This window comes from Dipteris shenzhenensis, chromosome 2, assembly GCF_047967505.1.
Source record: "Dipteris shenzhenensis isolate YYH24624 ecotype China chromosome 2, Dip_SZ_1.0, whole genome shotgun sequence".
In the NCBI taxonomy this organism is placed as follows: Eukaryota; Viridiplantae; Streptophyta; class Polypodiopsida; order Gleicheniales; family Dipteridaceae; genus Dipteris; species Dipteris shenzhenensis.
Window position 1 is genome coordinate 21,087,760 of NC_141597.1, and position 11,519 is coordinate 21,099,278.

The 11,519-nt window shown below is 43.4% G+C and overlaps 1 protein-coding gene across 1 annotated transcript; it reads left to right on the forward strand.

The window, feature by feature from the left end:
* Nucleotides 1-6,594: 6,594 nt before the first annotated feature.
* LOC147904472 (uncharacterized) lies at nt 6,595-11,225 on the forward strand. Its single transcript, XM_087386734.1, has 2 exons — nt 6,595-6,741; nt 6,825-11,225. Exons 1-2 carry the CDS (start codon nt 6,703-6,705, stop codon nt 10,596-10,598), a joined length of 3,813 nt encoding a protein of 1,270 aa, XP_087242860.1. The 5' UTR covers nt 6,595-6,702; the 3' UTR covers nt 10,599-11,225.
* The last annotated feature ends 294 nt before the right edge of the window (nt 11,226-11,519 follow it).

Consider the following 11,519-nt stretch of genomic DNA (forward strand, 5'->3'; position numbering starts at 1 on the left):
AAAATAAAGGTCATTTCCAAGGATAGGAACCTATTTCCTATGTTTTCGATGACTCCGCATGCTAGGAGGTCATCAGTGTCCACGTCCCTAAACCCTTGAGGTGTGAGTTGGGCTCAAAAGCGATCTAAATGCTTCACAAACTTGGGTTCTTGGTTGAGTAGGTACTTCCAAGTAATCAATTGGGACCCATCTTTTTGTAGACTCATCAAGTTGATATGCAAAACTCGCAATGTGGTCTTGCATATTCTTGATGAGGTCTTCAAAATCATCTCAAGCTCCCAACTAGGTGCCTAGGACATCTATTCTCTTATCAAAGGCTAAAAATAACTCCTCCTCCCTATCAAACTAACAGAGTACGGGAGATGAAACCATGGAAGGTAGAGCTAGCAAAATCCATGGTAGTTTGGTAGCTAGAAGAATTATGGCTATGATAGTGAAACTTTGAAACTAAAGTAACTTTATAACCTATATATACCCAAATGTTCTAAATCTAAATAATAATATAAATTCCATTTCTTGGGAAAATTTTGACATTAACATGAAATAAACATCAAAATACATTGCACCACTATGTATTGGAAAATGTCAAATCCAAATTGTTCCACCCCACATTATTTACCATCTTTAGTATTGCAGGATGGATAAAAGTGGCACTCTTGTGCTTCTCTACACCCTTGCCTACCTTTTCACCATTTAAGGTAAAATGGAAGGACTTAGACATGCCATCCTCCATGACCAATAGGTGTTCCTGCATGTCCCTGAGAGTCCATTGTGATGTGATGGTCACATTCTTGACATCTCCTAAATGAGAATCAATACATAAACTTACCCCTATATTATCATCATTGTTAGAGTCAAGGGGAGCCAATTGCCACCTGTTTTCTTCCAACACCTATATTGGAAATGTAAATATAACATTTGGTGGGAGATGTGGTACTTGACCACCACATTACCCTTACATACATGTTACTGAAACAGATCACCCTTTTGTTCACTTGACCTGCTTTCCCAATTCACCCCAAGAAATTCCTCAAGGGCATTCTCATGTAGGCGCTTGCATGACCACATGGTTTTTGTTTTGTGCATTTAGATATTCTGAAAACAACAAGCAAAAATGTCCACAGGCATAAACCAAGATAATCTTTCCCATTTAGAGCCAAATGTAAACTTCATGGTCATCCTTTGCAATCTTTTCCTTGTACGATTTCATTGTTCTTGTGTCCACCATGCTGCAATCCATGTTTTCAAGTTGTGGTGGTGCAATGCATTGAAGATGGCCATAGCCTGATGCCATCCTTGGAGTAATGTATGTGGCATTATACCAATAGATATTTCTCTATTTCAAAGCAGAGGACTTCTCTCTAGCATGCATTTTCCTTCCTCAATCCTCATGAATGTTAGTAAACTTACCTAAGAAGCAGTCGACTGGTTTCCACTCCTCAAAGTATAAAGGAAATACATCTGCTATGCATAAGTGCTATTTCAAAATACAATTTCAAAACAATCTTACACAAAATGCAAACTTACAATGTGATAGTACTGCTGATTGGTTGCTTGATGGAGCAAGGCACACATCCTTCCCCATGTAGACCTCTCTTGCTTTTGGGAAGTTTATGTGGACCTTTGTCAGATCCTCTCATGACTATCCAATCATTCAAGCTATAGGTGCAAGGCACCCATTCACCCAATGCATTTTTGCTCCTGTGGGACATAGAGGACGGGTATGGTCTCCTCACCATGCTTGTAGAGAGGTCACAATAGCAAGAGTGGACCTGAAAGTGCATCTTGGAGGGAGAGAGAAGCTCTAATAGAGGGGGAGAGAGAAGCTCCAATGGAGGGAGAGAGAAGCTCTAATAGAGGGGGAGAGAGGGAGCGGGGTGGGTATAGAGGGTGCAACTGAAGGTGGAGAGCAGCTCCAAGAGGTGTTGTAGCTAGGAATGGAGGGAGAAAGAGCAGAGGGGGATGAGAAGCTACTGCAAGAGGTGTTGTAGCTAGGAATGGAGGGAGAAAGAGCAGAGGGGGATGAGCCGCTGTTGCAGGAGGTGTTGTAGCTAGGAATGGAGGGAGAAAGAGTAGAGGGGGATGAGCAACTACTGAAGGAGTGCTATAGCTAGGAATTAAGAGAGAAAGAGTTGGACTAGAGTAGAGGGGGATGAGCAACTCTGGGAGGTGCACATGGGAGGAGGGTCAAGCATGGAATGAGGGGGGGGGGAGATGGTTTGAGTGGTCCCCCATGGAAGAGGAGTAGCCAATAGGGGTTGTTTGTAGGTCTGCCCACCCTCCACCTCAATAGGGCATTGCCCCACAAAAACGAGCACTCTCATTGGTACACCTCACTAATCCCTTGAAATTAGGAATCACTAATTGGAGCCCCTTTGGAGACCCCAATTCTCCACTGATGTTTAGGAAGGAAACAAATGCAAAAAAAAAAGCATACCTCTAGACTCCCTAGTAGCGGCACCAAAAATGTGTAGTCGGTGGTGACTCACGTGTCATGGGGACTTTGAAGAATGCCATCAAAGACGCCTCTCCCAAACTACTCCTTGTGGGAACCTTGCAATGTGGATGCCGTCATTAGTGTCACTCTAGTGTCTACCGAATTGTGACCACTTGATGTTCAATTGGGTTGTGGTAGAATTTTTTGTGTTCACAATTTTTTGTGCATGCCTATGCAAGATGAATTCCCACATTAATGAACCTTCATCAAGTGCATGTTCAATTGGGTTGTGGTAGAATTTTTTGTGTTCACAATTCAAGAGTGAATGGTAATGAGGTCGTGAAGGTATTATTTCTACATAGGTCAAATGATAACGTTTAAGGATGATCGAATCTCTTCTTGGATGCTAATGATCTATGTTGAGAAACATTGTCTTTAACATATTTGATTTAGGGAGAAAAAAACATACACATGTTTCATACTTTAAGACAAACTACAAGATGGACTATGGGGTTGAATTGGGAGAAGAGCACAAAAGGGTGCACTTACAAGCTCTCATATAGAGACGATGAACAAAAGTGTCATAGATTTGAGATGATCATTGATTCCATATACAGTGTTGCAAGAACAAAACTCGTTTTTATGTGGCAACAATTAAGGGGGAAAGGCTGTAAACAAATGTGAATGAGAGGATGCATAATGCTAAACAACCAACCAATTATTTTAGCTTTGAATAATAGATATGGGTGCAAATGTTATGAGAATTGGAATTACTTATAATTATTATAATTAATTAAATCCTTCATTATTCGGATTTGATTACATGGTTGAGGCATTTGTGCTCGCCGATTGGTAGTGATGCATGTGTGCTCCTACATGGTTGGATATATAGTTGCAGCTGTATGAGTGGTGTGGAATTAAGTGCACCACTTTTGTGATGAGTGTGTGGCATCATGTGCACCACTTATGTGATGGCGGTAGCATGTTTGCACCATCCCCATCTATGTGATATTATGATGTGTAGCACTTGTGCACCATCTGATGGTATGTGTTGTATGTGTGCACCATCCATCCATGATTATATATATGTGTTGCATGTGTGCACCGTCCACCCATGATTGATATTATGCCATGTGCAATTATTATTGATAATTGATTTGGTGATTCAATTAATTAATTGCTACTAACAAGGTCATATGCTTGAGTTCAAGTGACGAAAATGCATGATGAGGATGGACGGCCATGCAAGGATACTGCTCGAGGTGTTGGTTGCATGCCAAATTTTGTATTAAATTGATATCATAAGCCATGGGCAATAATTAGTGGTAGAAGGCTTTATGGCTTGAATAGCAAAAGGCTATATGTGCATCCCATTATTGGACAAGGGATAATTTTGTATATGCTATTTTTGGCTCAAAAGGCATTAATAGAATATGTTAAATACTCTAGGTGAGGGAGCTTGAGCTAACTCACCTAGGGGGGGAAGATTGCACCCAATTTGCATCACCATCTTTACTCTTGTGCTTGCATCAATTTCTGGTATTTGGTAGCTTGTGGGTTATAATAGTTTTGGGTTAACATTACAACAAAAGTGGCATTCGTGGGATAGACTCTAATACTGGCACAATCAAGCAATGTCTCATGCAAGAAATACATGCCTTTTCAAGCACTTTGATTTGCCTAGATCTTTGGCCAATCAAGTTTGCTTATGTTTTTGAATTCAAGCGCCACCAAGATCTTGAGGTGGACTAGGTCCTTAACATGAATCTCAAGTTTGGCATGCTAGCTTTTGTTTATTACTCCTTCAAATGACATATTTCATCCCTTCATGTCCTTTACTCATATGTGCCATTTGAAGCCTTCCGTCTACTTGCATGTTTCCTCCTCTTGCTTTGCTGTAGAATCTTTTTATGCATTCCTAGCTTGCATGTTCTTGATGTATTGTTCATAAGTTAAAAGGGAGTTTGTGTGATTCATGAGGAACTGCATGTGCTCTCTCACGTTGACCTCTTTCCTAGGCACCTTGAATGTTGACAAGATAGGATCGATGTCAATTGCTATGGCTAGTTTGTGCAGAAGGTACTTAAAGTATTGTTGTGTATGAAGTCATTGGGTGTGTGCCATCATCTACAACCTCTCTCTTCTCGCCATTGAACATAGACACCCCTCTTGCCCCTAACTCACGTACATGGCTTGCTTGAATCCTACATGCCCACAACCTGTAAGCATAGGTTCCTGACGTGAGGGGAGGGCAAGGATATCTCATTTGAGGTTATGAGAAGGTTATGCTCTGGTTGCTAGAGAAAAAATTAAGGGTGATTTTAGCCCAATGGCTAATTTAGACTCTTCTCCAAGTTGGATGGGGTAATATTTATAGCTTCAAATTTCATAAATTTGCCCAAAAAATACAATTGGGCTAACATTTAAGCCTCAAACATGATAGATTTACCCTAAAAACGGTAGGAGGGCTAATACTTGAAACTCTTTATGGTTAAAGATTCACCCATTGACCTACATACTTCCATAAATGTGTTCCCCCCTTATTTGTTACCATGGCTCAGAAAATAGTTCATAGCACTCACCCTAGGTGGAAGAGGTGTGAGTAGGAGGGTTGGGTAGGTTAATGAGGATGGGAAAGACGTTAAAACTAGCATTTTGTTCCTCTCCTTTCTTCATTTCAAAGATGAATGCTTCTGTTGTCAACTTCTTGTTGTTGTTCCACACCACATTTCAATGGCTTCTGCCTGCTCCTCTTGCATGTAAGGATAACTCATTTGAGGTTATGCATGTAACGATACCTCATTTGAGGTTATGAGAAGGGTTTCATAGGTATAAGTGAAAAATAGCGATTACACTAGTAGAGCTGTAACCCCAATGACACGTGGCTGGTCTCCCAACTCACCTTGATGGCTGGGAAGGGCCATGTGTCGGCCATCACAGTTAGAAGCAACCCGGATTCCCTTTATTTTTTGGGACAAAGAATCAAGCCAAATTTTGGCTCTAGGCCTAACAATTGGTCGTCGAAATGTAGCTGGATTCCTCTCGGGAATGGCCTCCCCATGGCTCCCTCCCCTTCGTTGTAAAGATCTGCAGTCTGCTCAGATCTAATATGGCCTCCCAACTTTTGATGTACTAGGGGTAGTTTATGTTGCAAATTAGGCACTGCACGTGCACCGTTTGATCACAGATCAAATCGCACGATGCAAGAAATGATTGCACAAGCGTTGTTCGATGAAGCCATCCAATGATCCATCGCATACACATGGCATGTACTGACGCCTCCCCATGGCCCTCCATATGGGGGGAATTGGTGGACATATTTTAGCCCATTCCCCTATACTTATTTTCTTCTTCTCACATCTATATCATCACCACATTCATTGTCTTATGTCTCCCCCTCCTCCATCGCCAAAATAAGTTCCTCCTTACTCCACGTCCATCGCCATCCCTAGCTCCTCACCATTCCATCGCCAACCCCCATCCGTTGATGACCGTAAATTTGTGTTGGGTGGCTGTTACTAATGAAATCGGCTCCCGCGATCGAGAGTCGGTTTCATTGGTTTCCAACTGGTAATGGCCACCTGGTGGCTATTCCCTCCTCACATCTATATCATCGTCATCTCCTCTTTCCAATTGGTAATGGCTGGTCACTGGTTTCCGTTGGTAACAACCATTGTGTGCCCATTTCCTCCTCCTCCTCCTCCATCTATATCACCACCGCATTCCCTCCATTGTCATAATGAGTTGCTCCTCCTCCTTCCTTTGCATTCCATTGCCAACCATTGCTTCCTCTCCTCCTCCACCTTGCATCGCCATTATTAGCTCCTCCTCTAGCTCCTCTCCTGGTGCTGTGATGACGGTAGTGAATCTGCACCGAGTGGCCATTACCGATGAAACAGACTCCCACGGTTGAGAGGAGGCGAGAGCATCGACTGCTGATTAGAAAAGTGCATCCGACGTTGATTCCCTACTCCGTCCTCAACTTCTCAAATCATCGTCTCTGTTGAGGGCGAGTTAGAGATGTCCGACCGGGAAAGGCCACGCGGGGTCGATTCCCTACTCCTACTTCTTCTCACGTCTCACATGTACATAATATATATAATATAATATGATAATATGAAGAGGGCTAGTGTAGCCTTGTCCGTAGCTTTGTCCATGGTCAGTATGAGCTCCTTCTTCTTCTTCTTCTTCCTCTCCATTCAATCGCCAGCCATCGCTTCCTCTCCTCTGCTCAAATCATCCCATGCCTGAGCACCTTCATCGCCATGATCCAAGATCCTTCCCTTCATCGGCCTCCTTTCCAGGTACCCTCCCTTTCCTCTTTTTCTCGTTCGCATTTGTATTTACTTCCCCTTTTCCTTGCCTTTATCCCCCCCTTGCCATGCAGGAGCTCGAGGCCCATCCCCCTCTGCTCGACTCTCCAATTTCCACCAAATGCGTCAAAGGCCGGATCATCAACGATGCTCGGCGAGACCTTGACGGCTTGCGCTTCCAATTGGGGGACATGGTTTGGGCTAAGGTCAAATCGCATCCCTGGTGGCCTGGCCAGATATATGATCCGGCTTTAGCTTCATCCCTTGCGCGGAAGTCGAAGCGAGAATCGCATAGACTGGTTGCTTTCTTCGGAGACAGTACCTTCGGATGGTTTCCGGAGTCGGAGCTCATTCCTTTCGAGCCTAACTTTGCGCAAAAGTCTAAGCAGACTACGGCCAGTAATTTTTTGGAAGCTGTTGGAGATGCTTTGGACGAGATCCGTCGAAGAGTCAAGTTAGGGTTGAGTTGTCCGTGCCGCATTTCAGTTGAGACAGACGAAAGAAGGCGTAAAGCGGCAGGGCTTAATCTTGAGAGACAAGTCGGAGAAGTTAAGAAATCCTTTGAACCGTCGAAGATGATTTCGTTTGTCAAGGAACTTGCCTGCTCCCCCTTTTCATCTGCTCGGCATGTACTGTCGACAAATGTGGCCGAAGCTCAAGCACATGCATTTAGAGTCGCTTCTTTTTCCGCTCGCAATCCCCAGTATGAGGAATTTTTCAGATGTTTTCTGCAAGGCAGGGGTGGCGCAAAAACTCGTAGGGCGGACATGCGATCCGATGTGGAAATGCTAGATACAGACGTCCAAGCGTTTCCGGAAGATAAGCTGGAATCACAGAAACCGGAGGAAACAGACGGTAAGGCCTTATTCGATTCGTCTCTTAATTTGCGTAGGTTTCCTTTGGAGAATTCCTCAATCAATAACTCCATTCGAGTTGAGGGAAAGCTTGGTTCAGAAAACTTGCCAAAAGAAGTGGTTGCTCATTCAAATTCACAAGCGAAGGAAAGGGACAGAGTTTCAAACAAGCTCCATGGCAAGGCAAAAGTACGTGGTAAAAGCACTAGTATATGTCAGACAAGCAAGATCAAGAGAAGCACTTTGGAGGAGAAAGCTCAGGGATCGCCTGAATGTATCATAGCTGGGATAGAAGGTAGAATGGGTACGAAGGGGACCGGTCTGCCAAGTGGAGGCAGGACAGAAACAGGAACTGGAACAGTCAGAAGCAAGAAGGTGAAGGGGACCGGTTCGAACAGCAAGGGTGCTCTGCCAAGTGGAGGCAGGGCGGAAAAAGGAACTGGAACAGTCAGAAGCAAGAAGGTCAGCACGGCATATGCCAAGGAGGCTTTTCCTGACAAGGCTGGAAGTGACCTTGGCCAAACAGGGAACTCTGAATCTGAAAATGATCTTAGCCGTTTAGAAAAGTCGAAGGATGTAGTGCATGGCACAGAATGCCCTAAGTTGCAAGTCATAGACAAAAAAACTAAGGGATTTAAGAGGTTGGTAAAAAAGTTCAAGCCAGATGTGCAGTCTGCAGATGTGGAGCGGAGCATGGAAATTGGGGTTGCTGGTGCGAGCAGGTCAGAGGCCCATGAGAGGAAGATCAAGTTACATGAAAATAAAAGGGAGAGGAAATCATCAACACAATCGGAACGTGTGGATGAGAGGAAGAAGTCAAATGAGAAAAAAAGGGAGAGGAAATCACCACCACAGTCTGAACATCTGCCTGATACTGATAGGCCTTCAAAACGGAAGATCATGCCTTCTGTTACACAAGTTTCAAAACCTACTGTGAGCTTGCAGCAATTGGCAGAAGAGGTTCCTGCTGATATGAGTGTAGTTGGTGGTTTCAGAGCTCAAAACGTTGAGCAATTGGTCTCCGTTGCTGGGGAAACTGAAGGGGTTGCTTTGGGAGGCAGCCAGGAAAAACAAGTACACAGCATAGAAATTGACCATTTTGACAGAGGAGAAATGAAATTTGAGGAATCAAATTTCCCACATACTGAGGATAGTGAAAGGTTGCTGTTGGCTCCTGATGGTGTTCGTGTGCAACCTGCAGGAAGGATTGACAATTTGGAGGGGTTGGAAGACAGTAGCCAAACTCAGAAGGTCTTGTGTCCTCCGCCAACGGTGGTTCCGGAAGAGATGGAGTCAAATGAAAAGATCAGTGAAGCGGGAACTATGAAGAGTCTTCTCAAGAAAAGAGGCTTTGCAAAAGTGGATGCCACTCAAAAAGATTCTCAGCCGAAGAAGAAAAGGTTGAAAATGGTTTCTTCAGGGGAGACGTCCAAATTTCTTCAACATGCTAATGGAGGTAGAAATACTGGTCTTCATGCAAGACCAACTTCTTTGAAGAAAAAAGTGTGGAGCAGGTCAGTTGATATTGATGTCCACAAATTTGATGAAGACAAGTTGGATGGAGAAGGGTATGTTAAGAGGTCTGAAGATGGTGTAAAAGTCCAGGAACTGTATAAATATCTGATGTCTCTTGCTGCTAACCCACTTGATACAAGAAAGGGAGAATTTTTTTGCGCAGTGCAGAGAGCACTCACAAAGTTTAGGCAGGCTGTGTTTCAGTCAGATCATGGTTCTTTCTCACCTTTAGAACATGCCCAAATTTTTGTTTCTGTGTTATCTGAAGCAACGCAAGAGGGCAGACAACCTCAAGGAAGCAAAGATTGCTCATTTGTAACCAATACAAATGAGCAAGCTGTTTCAACTGCAGGTACAGGTGTTGTATCTCCTGAGGTTGAAGGTTTGAATGTTGGAGATGCCAGGCCTAAAGTACGCGAGGGACAAGATACAGAATTAGAATGTCGGAAGCGAACAATGGAAGAAAGCTTCGTCAACCCTGTACAAAAGGTGAAAAAGTCAGCTTCATCTATGTTTTCAAAAAAGGTTTCACTTAGTTCTGTCTCTTTGAGGCCTACGGTTGATGCCAAACTTCAAGTGCGCAGTCCGAGGGATGTCTCAAATCATTTTGGTCCTGTCAATCAACGTGTGCGCAGCTCTATCACTGAGAGAGATGTGAATACTTCTAAGGTTAATAGGTTATCCCAAGAAACTGCTCTTCTGATGAAATTCCCTCAGGGCTTTGCTCTGCCATCAGAGGCTCAACTGAGAGCAACCTTTATTCGTTTTGGACAGTTGAAATACTCTGGAACGAGAATATACCGCACTAGTGGGAGTGCTCAGGTTGTATATGAACATGCATGTGATGCAGAGGCAGCTTTAAAGTATGTGAAAGAAAATCCAATGTTTGGACAAGCACCTGTAAGTTTCAGGCTTAGACAATTTCATCAGACAAGGGATATGGATGTGGCACAGAATCCTTGTAATCTTAAAGAATCCAAGTCTATTGGAAATGAAGAGAGACCACCTTTGTTAACTGTAGCTCAACGAGACACAAACATTGCTTTTGAGGAAGGAACTTTGATGTGTAGGGGAAATCATATTATCTCTGATAACCACCCGCAAATTGAGAGGAGTCCCCTGCCCCTCAAATCGTGCCTAAAGAAAGCAGATGAGCCAATGTTCAACACCGCAAAGAATGGTGCACGTGTAACTTTTCACTTGAATTGTGCAATTGATAATACACAGTCAATGGCAAGCAACATTATTGCAGGAAATCTTCTGATCACAGATCAACTGGCTGCCAACACAAGTTGTGAAAAGCTTTCTGGCATGCTGATTGATCCAAATTCATGTGTTGATTCAGATGCTTCACCTCATTTTCCTGTCCTTGATCAAAGACCTTTTGGTTTATCTGTTTCTACTGATATAAGTGACCGGATGATGTCTTTACTGCATCAAGTGAGTGACCTTGTTGGCTCTTCAGCCATTGTAATATAGCTGTCATGCAGAAGCATTACTTTCCTGGCATTACTAATGTCACTTGTCCCTTATCTAGGTTCTTGCATATGGAAAGAGGGAGTACATATTTTTGTGTAATACTTTGTGCAGTGCTTGGGCTTCCAAGCCCACCTTAAGAACATCTCTGAGCTTTATGATCAAGAGTAGCCCAGTTTAGATTGCGTCGGAGTATGGCAAAGCCCTCTTCTGTGTTTTCAAGGTGTATTTGGAGAGGGAATGTCCAACATGTATTAATCAAGTGCTTTGATTTGGAGGCGTAGCATACAATTGAGCTCAATCTCCATCTTGTACAGAAGGCGGCAAGGCACAATTTTTGAGTGAAGGGCGGTTGCCTCACACCAACAGCAAGAAGCATTTTGGAATTACTGCTGCCCAAAATTTCATTTGAGGGGAGAGGATTCTGCAGTAGGGAGTCTCTTCTGGTGAATCATGGCACTGACATGCCTTTTGACAGGTTGTTGACGCTGAAGTTGAGGATTGAAAACTTATCTAGTCCACCTTGCCCGGTCTAATGGATACTGTGTGACTGCCATTGTTTGTAGCTGGTCAATATAAAACTCTCTATAAAAATGATGCAGTTGGATTCAAGTATCTAAGGTCTGCGTTATTTGGCCCACTTTCTCTTTTACTGCTTGACTAGTTTTAGCTGCTTGTCTAGTTTGTTGTCTTCATACAATTTTGTATCTTTTAAAGATTCATAGTTCTACATTTTGATTTTTGCCTGGTGGCTGGCGTTATGCACTTGGCTCTGTAGGCAGTGTTACAGCCCCCAATTGTTGTGAAACCATGGTGTAATTCACCTGTTGGAATCTACCACAGATCATCTTTCATGGTGGTTCTGTCCAAATTGTTCACCAGTGGCTGGCTTTATGCGCTTGGTTCTAGAGGCAGTGTTACGGC